The sequence below is a fragment of the Accipiter gentilis genome, chromosome 17, assembly GCF_929443795.1.
Source record: "Accipiter gentilis chromosome 17, bAccGen1.1, whole genome shotgun sequence".
In the NCBI taxonomy this organism is placed as follows: Eukaryota; Metazoa; Chordata; class Aves; order Accipitriformes; family Accipitridae; genus Astur; species Astur gentilis.
In genome coordinates, this window is record NC_064896.1 from 3,502,179 (window position 1) to 3,522,619 (window position 20,441).

Here is a 20,441-nt window from a genome sequence, read left to right on the forward strand (position 1 = left end):
CATCCCTGTCCCTGAACGTGGGTCACGGCCTGGTGTGCGGAGCGGCCCTCCTCTCCCCAGAGGGAGACGCCGGGTTGCGGGGTTGAGACAGAGGGGACGGCTCCAGGCCGCGGCTGTCACCGGCGGTTGTCTGGCGGGGAGAGGGCGACGCTCGGTGCCTGACCGGCGGCAGAGAGGAGAAGGGAGGCGGTGGGGAGGGGGAACCGGGCCGCTGTGGTAACGTCCAGGGGGACCGCGGCCGGTCCCGCCGCGTTCGCGTCTGCCCTGAGCGGAATCTTCTACGAAAATGGCCGCCCCCCTGAGGGACGGGTAATACGTCACTTCCGCCGCGCTGAACTCCCTGACCGCCACCCGGCGGCCGGAAGTTCCGGTGGGAGCGCGTCGGGGGAACCGGGAGGAGAGCGCGCGCCGGGCTCCGCGGGAGAGGTGCGGGGCGGGACGTACCACCGGGAGGGGGGGGGGGGGCGCCGCTCCGTGAGGGCTGGGATGGGGTTGAGGTGGGGGGGGGCCTTCCCCGCGGTGCTGCCGGGGTGTTTAACGGAACGGGTGGGAGCCGGGGGGGGAGCGGGACGGTAGATCACCGGCTGGTGCAGCGGCGGGCTCCGTCAGAGAGGGCGGAGATCCGGGGCTTTGCCCCCCTCCCGCCCCCCCCCCCCAGTGGCGGGTCCCGGCGCCCTGCGGCCTCCTACTCGGGGCGGCGGGGGCGCCGGTAACCGGGCCGCTCCACCTATCGTGGAACCGCCTTCCCGCCGCAAACCCACCTCCTCCCACGCCCACGGGCCTCCCGGGGGTCGGTACGAACCCTCCAGCCCCCCCCCCCCCCCGCCCTGCTCAGCCTTTAGGACACCCCCCCCCCCCTCAAAAAAACCCCAAACATTTCCACCAAAAATTGGGTTTCTCTTTCCAACCGGGGCAGGCGGGATTTCTCCAGCCTCCTGTTGCCTTTCTCTCCCTTCACCGGTTCCGTGCAGCTTCGCCACCGGCTGGTTTTGGGCCTGCGGGAGCGGGAAAGGCCGGGCCGCGTTAATAAAACAACAATTAGCGATTTGCTCCCCTCCTGACGACGCGTAAGGCCGGGTCCCGGCTGTGGGTTTCCCGCTGGCGTCGCTCTCGTGGGTGAGGGGTGCGATAGCTCTGGGGCTGCTGCGGAAACAGCTGGAATCGGACACAGATCTCTCAAAAGTTTGTCTTTTTTTGTGTGTGTGCGTGCTTTTTTTTTTCAGGCACAGACCCCTTTCAGGGGCTTTATCCTTCCCATGTTATGTTTTGGCCTCACGGCTGCCTCTGCTCGAGCTGTTCTTGTGGCAGGAGCCCTGGACCCTCCTGTAGATACCCCAGGAGTGGGGCAGAAACACCCCAGAGAAATCTCGGGTGACCCGTGGTTTTTTTCGGGCAGCCTTGACCCTCGAAACCCCTCTTTTCCCTGAATCCGCTGTGAATAAGGCAAAGACGTGAGCCTGTGTCTGCTCAGGGAGCACGTTTCAGCATCTCCATCTGTCATGGAAGATGCTTTTATTTATGGCTCTTCTCGCCAGGATTTTTGGCAGGTGCTGTTTTTCCTCACTGGTTGTTTTGACCCTGGAGTACACACGAGCACGTGGGCTGTTCGTCTGTGAGGTTCGCCAGACCCGAGGAGCTTGTTGTTCCCAGTGTTTGTATTTGAGTCGGGCAAACAGCTGACGAACAGTTGGTGAAACGAGTCGGGCAGGTCTTGGCCCGGGCTGGTAGAGGAGGCGGCTGTTTCTGTTGGGTAAGGCTGTCTGCTGGGGTAGCGGGAGTTTTGGGGGGTTCAGGTGGTCCCGTGCCATCTGAAACCCTCTGGGGATGGTGCTTGCTGTGAGATGTGAAGAGTCAGGCAGACCACGGGGGCTGATCTTGCTCCCAGCAGTAGCCGGCAGGCTGATCTTGCTCCCGGGAGATGATGGCAGCGCTGTAAGCGTGCTCTGATCTAATTAGTCCTGGACGGTAAGTGGCGGTTAGGGCCTGTCACGTGAGGAGCGGTAGTTTTAGTGATTTGCACCGGACTGGGAACAAACACCATTGACTGTCGCGTCTGAAGGTGGTGTCGTCGGGCCTGTTAGTTCTGCTGGAGCTGCTCATTCTGCAGGTGACTGGGATCCGGGAGGTGACAATCAGCCCTTTGTACTGGCAGGAGGTTGTTGTGGTGGGGACAGAGGTGGTGGCCCTGGCTGGCTGCCCATAGGGGAGGGACAGGGATGCCATCGTTGCGGGGGGGACGCAGGCTCTGGGAGGCAGCGTAGGGCTGGGTCTCAGGCCAGCGCCTGAACGCTCCGGTTTATCCCTAAACAGCTCCATAAAAGAGGGCTGGACCTTTTATTAGTGCTGTAAAGCTTGTGTTGCTGCGTGCGGAGGGCTGGCGTTTCCTGCTTCGCCATCAGAGCAGATGTGGGTCAGGCTTCTCCTCAGCTCCGCTGGCAGCTGGGAAGGGACGCCGAGGCTGTGCACCGCCCGGCCGCCCTCTGCCCGCATCGTTACAGTCACAGAAATAACTTTGGCTTTGAGGTGTAACAGAAAGAGCTAATTTTAACACTTCCAACACCCCACGCACGCATCCCTGCTCGCACGCATCTGGTGCTGCGATGTGGGAATCATTTGCTGCTTCCTGGCTCTCTGGCGTTGCTGGGCCAGGGATGGAGTGGGGCTGCCCCAAGGGCTTAAACATCAAAGCCTTCATGTACTCTTTAATTTTCCTCCGAATAGCTGGTCCCTCTGGTGCAAATAGTTGCCAAGGGGTAAGAGGGGTTTATTTTCCTGCCTTACCTTTGTCCCTCTGTCCTGCAGGTGCCAGTGTCTGAGTCCCTCTCGGTGTATGTGTGGTAACAACATGTCTGTCCCCCTCCTCGCTGACGCAGTGACTGTCTCAGGGGCAGAGCGGGAGACTGCCGCGGTAAGGGCCGGACCCCTCCTGCCTCACCTGCTTCTTCTCTTTTAGCAGTCTTGAAAATAAGGAGCTGCTTCCGTGGGGTTCAGAGGGGCCATAAGCTGAACCTGTAATCCCTCAGCTCTTCAGATGTGCATCCTGGTACATCAAAGGGGATGCAGGACCAGCAAGGTCTTGTCTTACTGGGGAAAAGTAACTGCCCTTTGGGCTGGGCTGTTTGTTTCTGGTGCTTGGTCCAGCATGGAAGCACGGGTGCGGCCTCACAGCTAGGCTTGACCTGCAGGGAAATCAGTGGGAGTTAGATCTGATTTGGCTATTTAAGCTTTTAAAGCCAAATCCCCCAAAGAAAATCCTCTGCCCTTCCCTGGGGCTCAGCAGGCTGCCTTCCCTCTTCTCCCTATTGCTTAGGGGTTGCTGTAGCCTTAGATGAAAAGCCTGTAGGGATGGGTTTTGTGAGTCCTTGGCAAGCTCTGCCTCCGCTCAGCGTGGTGCCGTGCAGCCTGGCGGGATGATCCATTGCTCCCTGGCCCTCTGGTCTGCTGGGCAGCCAAGGGGCCGATGACGCCCACGGACCTAGTTGTGACAGCAGGCTCTGTGGCACGATAACGATGATGTACCTGTTCCACCCATCCGTCATACTCAAAGCTGTGTCATTAGCATCAGCTAGTTTCTGCCTGTTAGAGTCTCTTCTAGTTAGTGACTAAGTGGCCTTTTGCTGCTTCCCTGCGAGCCCAGCCCTGCCTCTCTCCCAGGGCACCGGCTGTCGCAGCAGCTAATTCTTTTGTTTTTCTGCTTAATTTAACAGGTCATTTTTTTACATGGCCTTGGAGACACAGGGTGAGTATTCCTGGAGCTGGCGCTGGCTGTGACGCATGGTTTGCTGAAAGCAGACCCGGGCCCGGCCGTTTGCTGCAAGCACCGATGCTGCTTTCCCCAGGGGCAGCTCTGAGATTTGTCTGGGGCTTTGAGCTCGGTCCGATAGCTGTGCCTGCGCCACCCTCACAGGGAATCGCCGGCCAGCAGCTGTCTGCACTTGAATATTTATGATCCCAGCAGCCTGGCAGCCCCCCGCCTCCTGCGGGTTTGATTTTCTGCTTTCTTTAAGGCAAGCAGATAAGCACTGCGGTTTTTCCAGTCCTTGGGAGGGCTGGGAGGAGTTGGGTTGTGTCTATGTGAGTGCATCGCTCTAATGTGCAAGGCCACCTTAGAGGACAGCGTGAGATACAGCAGTAACAAAAGGTTTCTCCCTGCGCAGGAGATTCTCCCTCCTCCCTTGCTGCTAGCAGCTCCTCTGCCTCCAGCTGCAGGGCTTTGTGTGCTGCCTTTGCCCTGCTGCAGAGGAGGTCTGAGCCGGGGATTCACATTGGGATTCAGGCTGCCAGGGTGGATAGGACCTGGTAAAGTAATGTCAGGGCAAGGGGCCAGCAGCCTTGGAGGAAACCTGTCCTTGGGGGAAATCCCTCACCTTCGCCAGCATCCTCCAAAGTGCTAAGGCAAGCCTTGAACTCCTCCTCTCCTCTCTCCCCAGGCACAGCTGGGCTGACGCTCTCTCCTCCATCCGCCTCCCCTACGTGAAATATATTTGCCCTCATGCGTAAGTGCCGTCCTTGCTTCGGGAAGGGGCCTTGGGGAGCCTGGGTGGGCTGTGACACTGGTGTCTGCTGCCAAGACTGTTTGGAGAGGCAGACGGTGGCCTGTGCCCTGACCTACCCGCAGGGCTGTGCAGTGAGGCTTGCTCTCCTGCTGTGGCCAGTTCGTGCAGGGCCCCAGCCCTGACATTTGCTGCCTGCAGGCAGAGTTGTTTCCCACAGAGCCGATCAGCGTGGGAGCTGCTGCTCTGAGTCTGTTTTCTTCCCCCCTCCTGCCCTCCGCCTCTCCCTGGTGGCTGCAGTGAAAGCCAAAAAGCACCACAGTTCCTTCCCCATTCCCCTGGTCAGGCAGGAGGGCAGAAACGCTCCCCAATGTGTCCCCAGGGTGGATAGCAGCCCATGCAAGGGGGGCACTCACCGGGCAGGGAGAGCTCAGCCGCAGCGGCATTCCCGGCAGCAGGGCTTTGGCTTCCTGGTGTCCCATCTCGGCAGCAGAGGCAGCTGCTCCGTCAGCATCTCCTGGCTTGGCAGCAGCAAACAGGAGAGAGACCCAGGTGCTCTCCTCCCCAGGCAGGCTACTTGACAACACCCTGGAGCTGCCAGCTCAGCTGGGATCTGCTTGGGGCTCATGGATGACCCCTGGGGTCACCTTGCAGTCCCCAGGCTGGGTTTGGTGGCACCGACCTGCTGCTGTCCCTTGGGAGCCTCGTCCTGCAGCTGCAGGCAGGAGGGCCGGTCACCCTGCTCCCCTCGGCTCGGACTTGCTTCTCTTGCGCTTGAACTAAAACACCCAAACTGTTTTTTCTCCAGGCCCCGGATCCCCGTGACCCTCAACATGAAGATGGTTATGCCCTCCTGGTCAGTGCTTTGGGTGGGAGTGGTGGGTGGGACCCTTTTGGGGATATATTTTGGGGAGTGGGGGGAAGGGGACTGGAGCCAAAATCTGCTGCCCTGTAGGAGTCAGGGGAAGGGCAGAGCACACCCAGCTCCTGCCTCCCCACATCCTGGGTGCTGGCAGAGGTTTGGGGCTGACTCTGCTGCTTCTCCCAGGTTTGACCTGATGGGGTTGACTCCGGATGCACCTGAGGATGAAGCTGGAATCAAGAAAGCTGCAGAAAACAGTAAGAGACTTTGGGGAGGGGGAAGTGCTGAGCTCCTGGGCGCCTCTCCCTCACTGGGACAGAAGCGGATGTCTTCCACCTCTCCTTCCTTTCTTCTCTCCTGTGATCCCAGCCCACCTGCTTCCTGGCTAAAATCAAGTGTGTTCAGTCCATGGGTCCCCTGGCACCTGCCTCTCCCTGATGTTCTGAGTGTCCTGTCTGCACCCCTAGGCCCCAGGTGATGCTCTTCAGCCCCCCCTCCACCTTCTACTGACCCTATTTCTCTGTCTTCTTCCAGTTAAAGCAATTATCGAGCATGAGATGAAGAACGGGATCCCACCCAACCGCATCATCCTGGGGGGCTTCTCACAGGTGAGCTGGGCTGCGGGGGGCTGAGGTGGAGCAGACTGAGGGTTGGGACCCCTCTTCGGCCTCCGAAAACACCCCTCAAAGGGAGCGTCCGTGGCAAGGAGGCGGGTGGATGCTTTGTGATCCCAGGGCTGCCAATCCCCCTGCTCCGGCACTAACGGATTTTCCTCCCCTGCTGCAGGGCGGTGCCTTGTCGCTGTACACAGCTCTCACCTGCCAGCACCAGCTGGCTGGCATCGTGGCGCTCAGCTGCTGGCTCCCGCTGCACAAGGCCTTCCCGCAGGTACCCTGCGTTGCTGCCGCCACGCGTGTCTGCAGGGAGGGTTGATGGGGGGTGGATTTTCTCCTCCGGAGTTTGCTGCAGTGAGCCCGGGGCTGTGGGAGGCACGAGGTGCCCGTGGCAGGGGCTTAATCCTGTGTCCTTGCTCCTGACACCTAGAGCAGGTGAGGGCACAGCAGAGATCAGGGCTCTGCCACCGATCTGGTGTGGGCATCTGCGAGCCGATCTGCTCCCCAGGCTTCCTCACACCTGCTGGGCAGCAGCTCGATCCTGGTGGCAGCGTGGGAGGAGGCATTTGGTGGCAGGGCAGTAGGCGCTGTGTGAGCAGCTCTCCCAGAGGCCTCTTGAAGAGGGGAGCTGCCAGGTGATGGGTATGGGGATGCAGATAAAGCACCTGCCACATTCCCTGCTCACCATCCAGTCTCCTGGGCACCCCTGAGCGCTTCCTTCCTCGCTGCAGGCGGCAAATAACGGCGTGAACAAGGACATCGCCATCCTGCAGTGCCATGGGGAGATGGACCCCATGATCCCAGTCCGCTTCGGGGCCCTCACTGCTGAAAAGCTGAAATCTGTCGTCACCCCCACCAAGGTCCAGTTCAAAACCTACCCCGGCGTGATGCACAGTTCCTGTCCTCAGGTCAGTGCCTCGGGGCAGAGAGAGGGGATGGGACCTTCAGGGGTTGGTCTCGCCTTTGGGACTGACCCCGGCGCAGTGAGTCAGGCAGGGCAGGGACATTGCTGAGTCCAGAACCCACAGGACGTGTGTTTATTCCCTGATTCACTCGGGGGAGGCTGCACAGCCTTTATGTCCCCACGTTTGGGGCAAGGCATGGCCCTGGAGGAGCGCCGGAGTGACAGGCTCTGTGCTCTCCGCAGGAGATGATGGCGGTGAAGGAGTTCATCGAGAAGCTGCTGCCCCGGATCTAAGTGGAGTCAATCGAGACTGTCGCAGGGAAGGACACCAAGGTCGCACCCACTGATCTTTCCCCCGTGACCCGTCCGCTGCAAACGGAAGCCATGGCACCCCACCGCACCTCCTGCCGCACCCCCGGCCCCTGCCTCTTCCTGTCTCCTCGCACCGCGTCCTCTCCGGCTGGGTGTGCCCCGTCTCTCCCTGCTGCTCTCGGAGCTGAGATCGGAGCTGTCTAAGGCGAGTCTTCGAGTGGCCTTTTCTCTCCTCTTGCTCCGAGCGGTTTCTGTGGGGGTCATCATCCCCTCGACTCCCTGTTCAGGCACCGCAGTGTGTGGGTCTGGCACGGCGCGGGTGAGGTTTTTTGTTGCGTTTGGGTTTGGTTTTTTTTCTAACAGTATTAGGGGTGGGATGTATCCCCGTGCGGCGGGAGGAGCGGTGCGGGCACAGGGCAGGGCTGGGGCACCCTCTGGAGCCCTCTGTGACCCAGAGCAGCCTGTGCTCCTCCTCTGCCCTCGGCCCGTCCTCTTCTGCAGCTGCTTTTGGCCTCCGTTCAGGTGACTCACGGGTTTTCAATCAGAGCTCAGGAACCCGGGACTCTCCTGCGAACACCTCGAGGCCCAGGGGAGAGGCTCTGCTCTGGGCCGGTACCGCCAAAGGCTGCCCTGTCTCCCCGGGGCTGGCAGAAAGGCGTCCACGCAGCTCCTGCACCTCCTCGCTTGGGGCCCCGGCCCCCGCCCTGTCACACACGCACACTCCCCAGTGGGCTCGTCCCGCGTTCCAGCAGCCTCAGCCACCAGCTTGTGGCAGCTCTGCCCTCCTCAAGATAATCGCCTCCTCCTCCTCCTCCTCCTCCTCCTCCTCTTGTTGCTTTTACAATCTCCTCCTCAGCCCAGTGAGGGCTCCCAGAGGCATCTGTCCCTCCCTCGGCCTAGCTCTGCGCCCACTGAGTCCCAAAGCGCTGCCGTTTACAGCTGGCGTCCGAGCAGCTTTGCCATGGAGCCTGCCCGGTACTGGCCCGGTCCTTAACGTCTCTCTTGCTGCTACTTCTCCTTCCCTTTGGACTTGGGCTGGCTTGGGGAGGGAGAGGAGAGGCGAGGAGAGGTCCCCCTGACCCCCAGGGATGGCTCCTGGCCCAGGCTGGCGCAGCTGGAGGAAGCAGGTTTGCTCCCAGCCATCATCTCACCAGCATCTAACACCTGGGTACAGCTGTACCCCATCCTGCAGGGCAGCACGGGGGTCTCCGTGCTTCCCAGGGCCAGGACTGTGGGCTCTGTTGGCCTTTCCGTGTACAATCAAAAGTTTCCCTGGGCTCCCTTGCACCCAGCTGCAGCCAAGGTTTGTCCTCTCTTGAGCGGTGGCCTGGCCGTGCCGTGGCTGGCTGGGGCGCGGGGCCTGGCCCATCCCCACCAAGCAGAGCGGTTCCCCAGGCACAGGGCCCCGAATGTCTCCTCCGCGGGTGGGCTTCTGGCCACCCCCCCTCCCCTTCCGCAGGGCCGAGGGCACTTGCTGTTGAGCAGCGCTGCCCTTCTCCTCGCCTCTCCTCCATGGGCTGAGCCCACAGCACTGTTGGGCCCTTCGGGGCTGGAGCTGTACATGTCTTTTAAAAAATACACCACAAAACCCACCTAGCCTAAGGGCCGTCTCTCCCTCCTGCGTGCTCCGGCTCTGTGTGGGTCGATGCCCTGTCCGGCCCCTGGACCCACAGACCCTATGCTCGGTGCCCCGTGGCCGGGCTTGCGGTGCCGGGGCCAGCATCTCCCAGAGGGTGAAGGCTGCTCTGGGCGGGGGGCAAGCGGGGAGGGGGGGCTCGATGCCAGCAGCTCTGCTCCAGCCGTGCCCTCCCTGCCTGGGATGCGTAAAGCAATAACCCGCTCTCCGGAGAGTCGGATCTGTCAGACCCATCCTTGGTTGGTTTCTTGGGTTATTTTGGGTTGGGGTTTGGTTTTTTTTCTCTCCTCCCTCCCCTTTTAGGAAGTCTTAAACCAGCAAACCTGCTGCTGGTGTCAGGGGAGAGCCCAGCTCTTCCCCTTGCTTGGGGTTCAGTCCTGCTGTTTCTTCTACTTTGTTTTAAAGCTGCTGTGTCCTCCCCTCCCTGCGCTCGGCGGGTGGGGAGGTGAGAGGGGCTGGCTGGGACGGGAACACAGCTCCCTGCAGAGGTTACCTGAGGGCTGGCGGACAGACAGACTGACCTATTTGACTGTGAACTGGAACTGTGTGTATAGCGGGGGCCCGGGACTCGTGGCCACGCTGGCCCCTTTGCAGAGCATTCCTGCTCGCTCCCCGCCTGAGCAGCACGTGCCTGGCCGGGGCCGTGCTGAGGACCCGGGAGGGAGAATGGCTTCTCTCCATTCCTCAATACAGCTTTTTTTTTTTTTTTTTTTTTTCTCTCTCTTTTGTCTTCCTTGTAAATGTTTGGGGGTTTTTTGTGTGTGTGTGTTCCACAGAGTCGGAAACAAGGTTAAATAAATCATAAGCCTCTCCCAGAGCCGAGTTGGCATCATTCGTGGCCGGGCAGGAAGCGCCGTCAGCACCTCTGTAACGGAGGTTCGGGGGGAGCAGATTAGCACGAGGCCCCAGGGGCAGCAGCTCTGGCTGAGTGGAAGCAGAACAGAGCTGCCACTTAGAAAGTAAGAAAGTTTATTTAAAAACAAATCAAAAGCTCAATTCATAATTTAGTAGCATAAGTTATTAATCCAACTGACAGCAAACTGGGCTGACTGCGTCATCACTGCCTAATGAAGCCGTTAGAACTGCCAGCAATAAATAGGACCAGTATTTGACAGCTGAGCAGAGCTTTCTCCCGGGAAGCCTTTGGCAACGTGATTATGGAAGCGGCTGCCACAGGCAACATGGAAGCAAAACCAGGCACCAGCCAAATCTAATGGCAGCGGTGGAGAAGGGCTGCATGCAGCCTGGCGAGGCTGGCCATGCCCAGGGCTGGCACAGCCATGGGCAGGAGCAACTCTGGCTCGGCAGGAATATGTAGGTGAGACTTGGTCCCCAAAACCATGCTGGGGGGGGGTGCAGGGGAAAAGGGGTGTGGGGGGGAAGCCCTTGGCACCCATTAGGGCCTTTGCCCTGGGGATCTGGGCTGGGGAAATGAGCCATGGTGGCCTCAGGATGTGACTGGTCCCTGCAGGAGTGTGGGGGTCTGGGGGTTCCTGGGGCCTGAGGCCATGAGGTAGGTGCTCAGCAGCTCAGCAGCCCTCTCCCTGCCCAGGGCAGGGGGCAGTGTGTGCCCCGGCTTTCCCCCACCAAGACTGGGAACCGCCCCTGCTCCCCAAGCTGGGCAGGTTGGGGGCTGGGTGCAGCACGGAATGGTGGTTTCATCTGCAATTTGGGCTCAACAGGACTCGCTTGTTTGGGTGCTGGAGGTGGCCACTTCCCAGGGCACAGGGAAGGCCCAGGAGCAGCTCTGAGAGCAGCTGCAGGGTGCAGCCAAGCGCCTTCTCCCTGCTGGGGCTGGCACCAGCCCCTGTGCATTCCCACAAGGAAGTTTTGTGCCCTGGGTGCCAAAGCTGGGCCCCAGCTCTGTTCTTCCTTGTGTTTCTGCTCTATGAGATGCAAAGGACCTGGGGGAATGAGGATGGGAAGTAGAGAGGCTGGGGATGCTCCTGCCTTCCTGCCCCACACAAGAGGCAGGAGGGGGAGCTGGAACTGCACCCAGGATGATCACAGTCTCGCTGGGGAGGCAGGCAGAGCTGGCCCAGAGCAACCCACAGCAGCCAGGCAAGCCCTTGGGCCACAGCTCAGTTCTTGCTGAAGCCTGTGGGATTCTGCAGCTGCCACCGCCACAGGTCCTCACCTGCAACAGGGAGAACGGCGGTGAGGGGTGGGCCAGGAGGCTGGCAGCCAACAGCATACAGCGTGCTGGGGAAGGGGATGCTCTTACACATCTTGTCCAGGCCAAAGGCAGCTTTCCAGCCCAGCTCACGCTCGGCCAGTGCTGGGTTGGCGTAGCAGGAGGCCACATCTCCCTCCCGCCGGCCCGTGATCTTGTACTTGATCTGCAGGGAAAGCAGCACCGTGGGGTCTGAGGGTTCCTGGGGCCCAGCAGAGGGGACTTGTCTTAGGCCCAGGAGCTGAGGGAACGGTGCCAGTGGCTGCCACAGACACAGGCACAGGGGCTGCTGCGGCAGTGATGGCTTGGGGTGGCGAAGGGAAGCATGTGGGAGCAGCTGGCTCTGTGCCGGTGGCCCTGCAGGCTCTGAGTCAGACCTTACCTCCCTCCCCGAAGCTTTCTCCATGGCCTGGACCATCTGCAGGACGGAATAACCGGTGCCTGTACCCAGATTGTAGATCTGGGAGGAGGATAAGGGACATAGATCAGCTTCTTCTGGAAGGGGAGAAGGGCCAGGCCCCTTTTTAGCTCCCCTAGGGCTGTGAAAGCCCAGCCCTGGCCCAGCCGCAGCAGGGCTGACGGCACCCCAGACAACGGCTCCCTTGGTACCTTGCAGCCGCAGTTCTCCTTGAGCTTCTTCAAAGCAGCGATATGGCCCTTGGCCAAATCCACAACATGGATGTAATCCCTGACACCTGTGGGGATACAGAGGGTGAGTGCAAAGCCCTCCTGTCCAGGGTGCAGCCAGGCTGAGGAGCTGCAACAGCTGCCCCAGGGGATGGGGTGTCTCTGCTCCACCCATTCTGCGATGTACCTGTTCCATCATCTGTCTTGTAGTCGTTCCCAAACACACTGAGGAATTCCCGGCGCCCCACCGCCACCTGAACACAGGGAGACCCCCATCAGCCCATGCCCCGCAAAGGCACTGCAAGCCGGGGGGTCCTCAAAGGCTGCAGCAGGGTGGTACCTGTGCCACGTAGGGCATGAGGTTGTTCGGGATCCCCTGAGGATCTTCTCCGATCATGCCTGACTCGTGGGCACCAATGGGGTTGAAATAGCGCAGGAGAACGGCATTCCAGTCCTGGGGACACACACAAACGTGGCTGCCTGGGGAGGGTGTAGTGCTGCACAGTGCTGCCTGGTCACCCCAGCACGCTCCAGTGGGAAAAGACCTCAGTTTCCAGCCCTGCGTGCTTTTGGGCAGCTCCTCACCCTCTCCGCTTTGCAGAGGTCTCGAATCATCTCCTCAATGAAGAACTTGGATTTGCCATAGGGGTTGGTGCAGCCTCCAACTGGGTGGTTCTCATCCAGGGGCAGGTACTTGGGGTCTCCGTAGACGGTGGCAGAGCTGCTGAACACGATGTTCCTCACACCGTGGGCTTTCATGGTCTGGGGAGCAAGGACCAGCTGCCACTGAGCCAGCAAGATCCGCACCCTCCAGCTCAGCCGCACAGCTCAGACCTCTGCATGCAGCAGCTCCCACCATGCAGGCACCATTACACCCCTGGGACAGGGCCCAGGCACAGGGAGCACCACAGGGACCAGGCTGCCAGCCAGCACAGCCACCCCAGAGTAGGATCACACCCAGCACCAGTCACCCAGCACCCGTGTGGCCTTGAGCACCACACACTGCCCTCCCAGCTCCGCTCACCTCCAGCAGCCGGATGGTCCCAGTGAGGTTCACCCTGTAGTACTCCAGGGGCTTCTGCACAGACTCTCCCACTGCCTTCAGCCCCGCAAAGTGCATCACGGCTGAGAAACGGTGCTGCAGAGGGAGAAAGAGCTCGGCGTTAGTGCCATGGCAATAGGAGACAGAAGCTCCAGGCAGAAACCAGTCAGAAGTCTCCCCAGGAGTTTCATTCAGTCAGCCCACGTAGTTTCCATGGCCCAGAGGAACATTCACTGGTCACAGGGTTTCCTCAGCACTGTCTTCCTCGCTCAGCTCCTGCCCAGTCCACATTTCCCTCCTGGCTCCCACCCCCAGCACAAACCCCTCTCACCCCTCAGAGCCCACAAAGCCACCTTGGAGCACTGTAGCTCTTGCTCTTACCTTACTGAAGAGCTCCTGCAGCGCTGCCTCATTGGTGATATCCAGCTCCTGGAAGAGGATGGGCTGGTGCACAATCTGCTGCACACGCTGGAGGCTCTCAGGGAGTGCATCTGCCCCTGGGGAGATGGGAGGGGATGAAGCACTGGGATAGCTAGAGGTCCCGGCACAGGCTGAGAGGGGTCGAGCCCCTTGTACAGGAAGGGAATGAAGGCTCTCTGTACCTCGGATGGCATTGTGAAAGTTGTCTATGACCACAGGGACATAGCCAGCCTCCGCCAGCTCCAGCACACAGTGACTGCCAATGTAGCCAGCTCCACCAGTCACCAGGATCTTCTCTGCCATGGCTCCCTGGGGGAGGAAAGCCCTTCAGTGCAGAGCACTGTGTGAAGCAGTCAGGGGCCTGGGAGGGAAGGGGCAGGCAGGACTTGGACACTGTCACGTCAGCACTGCCTCTAGGCACTCCCTTCGCTTGGCATGACATCCGGAGAGGAATGGGCTGGGCAGGTTGTAGCACACCCTGCCAATGTGGTTCACACCTTCCGGACAGGGAGGGTTTATCTGACACTTGTCACATACTGGGGAAAACCCCTTGTTCTTCCTGTTAAATCCAGTCAAGGTCCTGGTGTCACCCATATCCTACAGCACAAATCCCTCAGGCTAATTCACCCCATAGCACAAGGGCAGGGAATCATTTAACGGTATTAATTTGGGTGGTCTCCACAGGGGTATATCAGCTCTGCCCTTTTCCACCTATTCCCCCTTTTTTTCTCCAGCTCTGAAATCCCCTCTTTACAACAGTCCCACCACTCCCTCCAGCCTCCCTTCCCAGTGCTGGCCCTGTTCCACCCCTGCTTCCCAGGAAGGTGGGCACTGGGTCACTGCAGATTACAGGGACATTACAGGGCATACAGAGTGGAAACCTGGAAAATAACCTGCAAGAAAGCCCCCACCCCTTGGAACTGAAGAGCAGCTCCTGCCCAGTGGGAAGAAGGGAGAATCCACTTTATTACCAAGGCATGTGGAGGCAGCGCAGGGTAAGTTTCCTCCCTGGGTGACTTTAGTCACTCTCAGAGCTATGTCTCAGGCTTAAAACCACCCAACTGAAACCCCTAAACTGCCCTGTCTTGTGTCTGCTGCTGGCCCCAGAGCTCCTCTGGCAGCCAGGGAGGGCAGCTCCAGGGGAAGACAGAGCCTGAGCCAGGCAGGCAAGGGCCGAAAAGCCAAAATAATGCTGCTTTTCGCCAGGCAGGTGACCAGGCAGCAGGACAGGGCAGGGGCCTACGGGACAGGGTGTGGATGTGGGACAGTGTTACCTGCAGGGCCAGGGATACCCATGGGTCTGAGCTTGGGGCTGGGAGTTACCTGAGGAGCTGGGACTAGGGCTGCATGTGGGTCCGGGGGTCTTCTGAGGGGCTGTGCATCGCCTGGGAGGCTGGGTTCGGGTCCAGGACTTACCTGAGGGGCCAGGACCGGAGGTCCCTGTGGGGCTGGGGGGCCCCAGAGGGGCTGAATGTACCTCAGGGGCTGGATTTACCTCAGGGGCCCAGGGTTACCTCAGGGGCTGGATTCACCTCAGGGGTTCGGGGTTACCTCAGGGGCTGGATTCACCTCAGGGGTTCGGGGTTACCTCAGGGGCTGGATTCACCTCAGGGGTTCGGGGTTACCTCAGGGGCTGCATTCACCTCAGGGGTTCGGGGTTACCTCAGGGGCTGCATTCACCTCAGGGATCCCAGGTTACCTCAGGGGCTGCATTTTACCTCAGGGATCCCAGGTTACCTCAGGGGCTGGATTTACCTCAGAGGCTGGATTTTATCTCAGGGGTCCGGGGTTACCTCAGGGGCTGGATTTTACCTCAGGGGCCCGGGGTGGGGAATCTCCCTGCTGAAGGAGGGCACAGCCAAGCACAGCAGCATGTCCCTCCGCTCGCCCCCCGCCCCGCCCGTACCCCCCGGCCGCTCACCCGCCGCTCCAGCCGCCTCCCGCCGCCGCACTCGCTCTGCCTCTGCGCCGGGTGCGGCCCCTTTAAGGCCCGGCCGCGCTCCCCGCCCCCCGCGGTGCCACGCGCACCGCTCTCCCATGGAAACGTGTCACCGCCGCTCCTGCTACGGGGCGGCAGAGGGAACAAAAAAAACCCGTGGGGAGCGCATGCGCGGAGTGCCGTCGCCACGCCTCCTCCCCCGGGGCGGGGAGTAGCGTAGAAGGACGACGGCCATTGGCGCGCCGGGGAGAGAGGGCGTGGCCACACCGCCCCGCGGGGAGGGGCAGTGAGCAGCCGATCGCGCAGCGCCCCCTATCGGCGGGAGGAGGGCGCCGAGCCCCAGGCTGAAACCTACCGATTTATTCACCGAATGCAGCTTATTTCAGTGTTACGGTTTATTTAAGTGTTACAGCTTATTGAAGTGATGCGAAGACACCCGGAGGAACGGTCCCGTATGCAGCACGCTGGGAAGGTCAGAGAAAGGTGCAGCACACAGCTACAAGGTCTCTGCACTTGTCTCTGGTCTCACAAATAAACTATTAAATAAATTATTTTAAATAGAAGACTGGGGGAGACTTCCCTAGGACCTGTTTACCATGAGGAGTACACGTGCGTACAGAATCAGCGTGTTCCACGCCGTATGCTCTCAGGGGATCGGCCACAGCCCACGATGGTGCAGCGTTTCCACATTGAGTGCTGGTAGAAGAGGCACTTGGAACCCAACGAGCAGCAAAGGCTCTTTAATGGGTTTAGTTAAACCAAATTTCTAATAGTTTAGAACGTTAAATAATGTGATTATTACTCCTAGTATTTAAAAGTATCTTACAACAGATACAGTCCGTTATTACAACCCCTAGACGCTAAGACAGAAGGTCCAAGGTTGCCCCTTGACACGTGAATGACAAAGGGGAGACTTTCGATTTCAGTCTTAACATTTGTAGTGAGGAGAGAGAAAGGAAGAAGGGTCAAGCCTGACCTAGAGAAGAGCTCTAACTGGAAAAGCTGTGGTTTATCCTCTGCTGGGAGTTTATGGCAACACACTCTCAAGGCAGAAGTTATCGGACACTGTTCTGAGCTGGTGCCAAAGACGGCAGCTCTCTGCGAGAAGGCAAGTGTTGCAGCCGCTACTTCTCCCTCAGCCCACCCACGTCCTCCCTTCTCTAAGGCAAGTGGCTAACACCTTCAAGGTTGAATATAGTCTTCTTGTTTTTTTCATTTCTTTATAGATTCTGGTGGATTATGCATTTCCTCTCAAGCGCTGAGCCTGGAAGGAGCACTGAAGATCAGAGGCAGCAGAACAGAGGGGAAACACGGCCAACGCCGGATCCTTGCTTTCTTCTTAATCCAAGGAGAAACGCGATTCAGTATCACAGTCTGCAAGATGCCTGGGACACTTTGGAATTGGTTCGTCTGTTGAGAGCATTGCAAATAAATGTGCCCGTGTCCATCAGCTTCTGCAGATCTACACCCTTCACAGGAAAAAAGATACGACATGCCTTAGTACTGGTTCTACCACATAAAGCCGCCCACTAACAACTGGCATCACTGGGAAAGACTAGCAGGGGGTGAGGGAGCCTTTAAAGGTACATTAACGAGGCCCTCAGTGCCTGCTGCTCACTAGTGTCATTGTGAGACAAATCACAGAGCGCTGAAAAAGGGAGAGAAGGAAATGCTCCAGGCAGGTGGGGGTGGGATTAGCATGGCAAGACAAGGCCCCCAGGCACAGCCTGGCTGACCCAGAGTGATCTTCCAGCTGTACCCACTATGCTTAGGCTCCCTGGGCCCAAACAGAGCTATTGTGTGGGAGGCTCAGCTGCTCCAGGCAAAAGCTGCTTGCGCTTACCGTGTGGATCCCCAGGCCATTCAGCATGTACACCAAGTCCTCTGTAGCAACATTTCCTGATGCTCCTTGGGCGTAGGGGCAGCCTCCAAGGCCAGCGACGGAAGCATCAACCACACTCACACCCATCTGCAAACAAACCCACTATCAGTAAACTCCTCTTAAAGGACAAACTGTGGTCCTGCTCCTCAAATCTATGGTTCACAAGTAAGCACCAAAAAAACCTCAAGGAAAGCAAGAACCTTACCTGAAGTGCTACCAAGATGTTGGCAAGAGCTTGCCCGTAGGTATCATGGCAGTGAACAGCAAGAGCCCCAACTGGCACCTCTTTCATGACTGCTGTCAGCATCTCCTTCATGCTCCCTGGGGTTCCAATACCAATGGTGTCACCCAGGGAAATCTCGTAGCATCCCATCGAGTACATCTTCTTTGAGACCTGTCCAAAAGCCGAGATGCTTACTGAAAAGGCAGCTTTGCCATTCCCTTCCCCAGAGCTGGAGACCTGCCATACAGAGGAATCAGTGCATGCTTCCCTGGAGCACAACAGCCATGGGGACAACAGCCAGGAGACTCTTCTCCAAGATCAAAAATCTCCAGGTCCCCACACCTCCCTGAATTCCCCTGTCCATTGCAGCTAGACTCAGTCTTCCCTCCCCCCTGGGGTGGCAGCTAGCCATAACCTTCCCCAGTCTTCCCTCTGTCTTTGGTTAAATGGTTTGACACATCCTCCAGCCCCCAGTGCCCAATTCACATCCACAAAAGGGAGGCAAAAACCTCTCAGAAATTCTGGTTATATTTATGATGAACTCACCTCTGCAACTTTAGCTGTAGAAATCTTCCCTTCATAGGGACATCCAAGGACACAGGACACGTATCTATGGTTTAAAAAAATATGTACTTTTAGCTAGAGAACTGAAGCAAGATCATGGCCAAATTAGTCAGGACTTGTGCTGCACCTTGCATGTTCTATACAATGGAAGAATTAATTTCATATTCTAAAAATCAGTCGTGTGGACGAAGCTTATGTAATTAACTACTCAACAATTACTTCTTCCATGGACATGAAAAATTTGCCAAGACAAGAGTACACACGACTGCTGGGTTTGTGGATCTACGCAATTCCATGCAGAATGTCTGCCAAGAAGCTAGTATTAATTTGGACCATTTGGTAAGGCTGAAGAAAGAATAATTACATAAAGGGTGAATCCAAATGGAAGAGTGTAAACTGTCATGAGTGCTACAGGCTTTGCACCAAGCCAGCATCTGAAACTCTGTTAGTGTGGTGGTGTTTCCAAATTAACGCTTCTCAATGCGCTGAGCTCACAACTGCTTGCTACCGTCCAGGTAGAGAGACACCCCCCAAAAAAAGCTAATGTTTAAAAGAAATCCCACTCCCCAGCGCTGTACGGCCTGGACTCCAAAGAGATAAACTCAAGCAGTCACACCTCTCCACATGACCTACTCGATGCAAAGTTCGCAGCAGGAACTTCTTACCCCCGGACAGGAATGCTGGCTGCTCTTGCTGCAGTCATCACTTCACTGAATCTCTCCAAACTCTCATCTATGGAACAGTTGATGTTCTTCTTAGTGAAAAGCTCAGATGCTGCTCCAAAGATTGCCACTTCTTTGGCCCCTGCTGCCACCTGCCAACAGAAAATATAAATTAAAGCAAGCTGATTTCTCTTGCAAGGGAAGTGACAAGCACAACCATGAGTACAGTTCTCTTATTTTGTAAAAAATATTTTTTTTACCAATTTTTCCCTAAACAACCCCATTCTTTTCTCAATTCATTCTACAGCAAAAACGTGATGACACATGCAAGTTTGTCTTCAAACAAAGTGTAAAGTTACAGATGCAGCAGTAAAGCTACATCTGCTGGATGGAGTCAGGAGAGCTGTGGGGCATGCAGGTAAGACTGAAAGCATCACTGTCAATTAAAATAGATTACTTTTTTTTTTTTTTAAATAATAGAAAATGTATCAAGGTGTTTTCTATTACAAACAACAGATTTCTCTTTCCCCAACAAAACAATCCCTTGGAAAGGAACGACAAGATGAGACTGCTGCCTGCCAGAATGAAGTTGCATTTCCCACCCTTAACCACTATTTAAACGTTCCTTTGTAGGCAACCCTGCACATGAGGCACCGTGAGCATTCAGATGCTGCCATCTCTTACCGCTGCCTGAAATCCTTTCAGATTAGGGGTCAGCACAGGATAACTTATACCAGGCAACTTATTAATTCCTCGCATGACTTCAGTATGGTCAGCCATCTGCAAAGTAAACAAGGAAAGGTTTCTAAGGGTGACAACATCCACTTCTGCAAATTCTAAACTTATTTTTAAAATTCCTTTTTATAATGGGAACAGAAATATTTAGGAATAAGAGAAATGGGCCTCTAAAGAGCAAGCAGCATTGCGCCCTGCGAAGGATCATAGTTCAGTCGCCCAGCCAAGCCAACGGCAACACGTGCACAACCAGCTGTTTGTATTTGGGCTGCACACTTGCTCTTTTGCCAGGTCCAAAGGGAATGCCTGGGATGTTGCAAGCTCTTTTATTTGGCTTTGGTGCTTCTTGCCCAGTTGCAAGCCACAGTAACAAGGATTTTGGAGCCAGCAGAATCTTTTCACTGGATTACTATCTATTATTAAGCATTTTTATAACATACAATGGTAAATCCCATTTGAATACTGACCTGAGGAACCCATTTGGGGGAAACAAAGCTGGTGGCCTCTATAACTGGAAGCCCTGTCTCTGACAGCATATTGATTAAGTTGATTTTCACTGGTGTCGGTACAACATTCTAAGAAAAAGCAAAGAAAAACGACCTGAAGTTATTGTTTCGACAAGAAACTTTTCCACCACTGCACACACACCCCCCCCCAGCTTTCAACATCAAAAAGCGGTGTTTAAAAAAAACCGAACAACAAACCCACGACCCTGTCAGTGGGGCAGAACGGCACCTCACGGGTATCTGGTTAGAGAAACCCCCCTCAGAGAGGGACCGGGAAGGGCTGAGGGCTCCCAGGCCCGCCCGTACCTTCTCGTTCTGCAGCCCGTCGCGCGGCCCCACCTCCACCACCTTCACACGCTTCGGGAAGGCTCCGGCCGCCGCCGCGGCGCTCACCTGGGGACAGAGGGAGAACGTCAGCCGAGCTCCGAACCCCCCCGAGCCCCGGCCCCGGCCCCGCTCACCGGCCGCAGCGTTACCGCCCAGCGCGGCAGCAGCCGCCGCGCCGCCACCATCTTGGTCCGCTCTCACGTGACCACCCCCGCCCTCCACACGTGACCCGAGAAGGCGCGGGGGTGGGTGGGTGGCTTCATGGTCACATGACAACGGCGCTACCGCCATCTCCACGTGGAGCCGGGATCGCCCCACGCTCGGAGCCGGAGCAGCGGAGCCCCGTCCCCGTCCTCTCCGGCTGCGAAACGCCCTCGCTGCCCGCTCCCGAGCCGCCGATCGGGGTTACGAGAGAGAAACCCCGACCCGTACCTGTCCCCGCGGGCCGTCCAGCGACAGCGATCCCGTATCGCACTGTGGCATGTTTCCCTCCGACACCGGCACTGCCCGGTCGCTCCGG

The 20,441-nt window shown here is 57.7% G+C and overlaps 3 protein-coding genes across 6 annotated transcripts; 1 reads left to right on the forward strand and 2 right to left on the reverse strand.

Moving 5' to 3' along the window:
• Positions 1-358: 358 nt before the first annotated feature.
• LYPLA2 (lysophospholipase 2) lies at positions 359-9,623 on the forward strand. Of its 2 annotated transcripts, XM_049820253.1 has the most exons (11): positions 359-426; positions 1,536-1,750; positions 2,803-2,908; positions 3,708-3,739; positions 4,431-4,496; positions 5,302-5,349; positions 5,542-5,612; positions 5,890-5,963; positions 6,142-6,243; positions 6,701-6,877; positions 7,117-9,623. In XM_049820253.1, the coding sequence occupies exons 3-11, from the start codon at positions 2,831-2,833 to the stop codon at positions 7,165-7,167; spliced, it is 699 nt and encodes a 232-aa protein (XP_049676210.1). In that variant the 5' UTR covers positions 359-426; positions 1,536-1,750; positions 2,803-2,830; the 3' UTR covers positions 7,168-9,623. The 2 variants fall into 2 exon arrangements, with proteins under 2 accessions (XP_049676210.1, XP_049676211.1); XM_049820254.1 differs by lacking the exon at positions 1,536-1,750 and having other exon boundaries at positions 364-426.
• A 150-nt stretch (positions 9,624-9,773) lies between these two features.
• Positions 9,774-15,133, reverse strand: GALE (UDP-galactose-4-epimerase). The gene is made up of 11 exons (XM_049820252.1): positions 15,005-15,133; positions 13,266-13,392; positions 13,045-13,160; positions 12,646-12,759; positions 12,207-12,383; positions 11,962-12,075; positions 11,809-11,875; positions 11,604-11,689; positions 11,377-11,454; positions 11,046-11,160; positions 9,774-10,958 (listed from the first exon to the last, which is right to left on the reverse strand). The coding sequence occupies exons 2-11, from the start codon at positions 13,384-13,386 to the stop codon at positions 10,903-10,905; spliced, it is 1,044 nt and encodes a 347-aa protein (XP_049676209.1). The 5' UTR covers positions 13,387-13,392; positions 15,005-15,133; the 3' UTR covers positions 9,774-10,902.
• A 266-nt stretch (positions 15,134-15,399) lies between these two features.
• Positions 15,400-20,419, reverse strand: HMGCL (3-hydroxy-3-methylglutaryl-CoA lyase). Of its 3 annotated transcripts, none has more exons than XM_049820449.1 (9): positions 20,354-20,419; positions 19,901-19,987; positions 19,556-19,663; positions 19,038-19,133; positions 18,357-18,505; positions 17,674-17,737; positions 17,110-17,298; positions 16,866-16,991; positions 15,400-16,491 (listed from the first exon to the last, which is right to left on the reverse strand). In XM_049820449.1, the coding sequence occupies exons 1-9, from the start codon at positions 20,402-20,404 to the stop codon at positions 16,390-16,392; spliced, it is 972 nt and encodes a 323-aa protein (XP_049676406.1). In that variant the 5' UTR covers positions 20,405-20,419; the 3' UTR covers positions 15,400-16,389. The 3 variants fall into 3 exon arrangements, with proteins under 3 accessions (XP_049676406.1, XP_049676405.1, XP_049676404.1); XM_049820448.1 differs by lacking the exon at positions 20,354-20,419 and adding an exon at positions 20,056-20,129; XM_049820447.1 differs by lacking the exon at positions 20,354-20,419 and having other exon boundaries at positions 19,901-20,227.
• Positions 20,420-20,441: the final 22 nt, after the last annotated feature.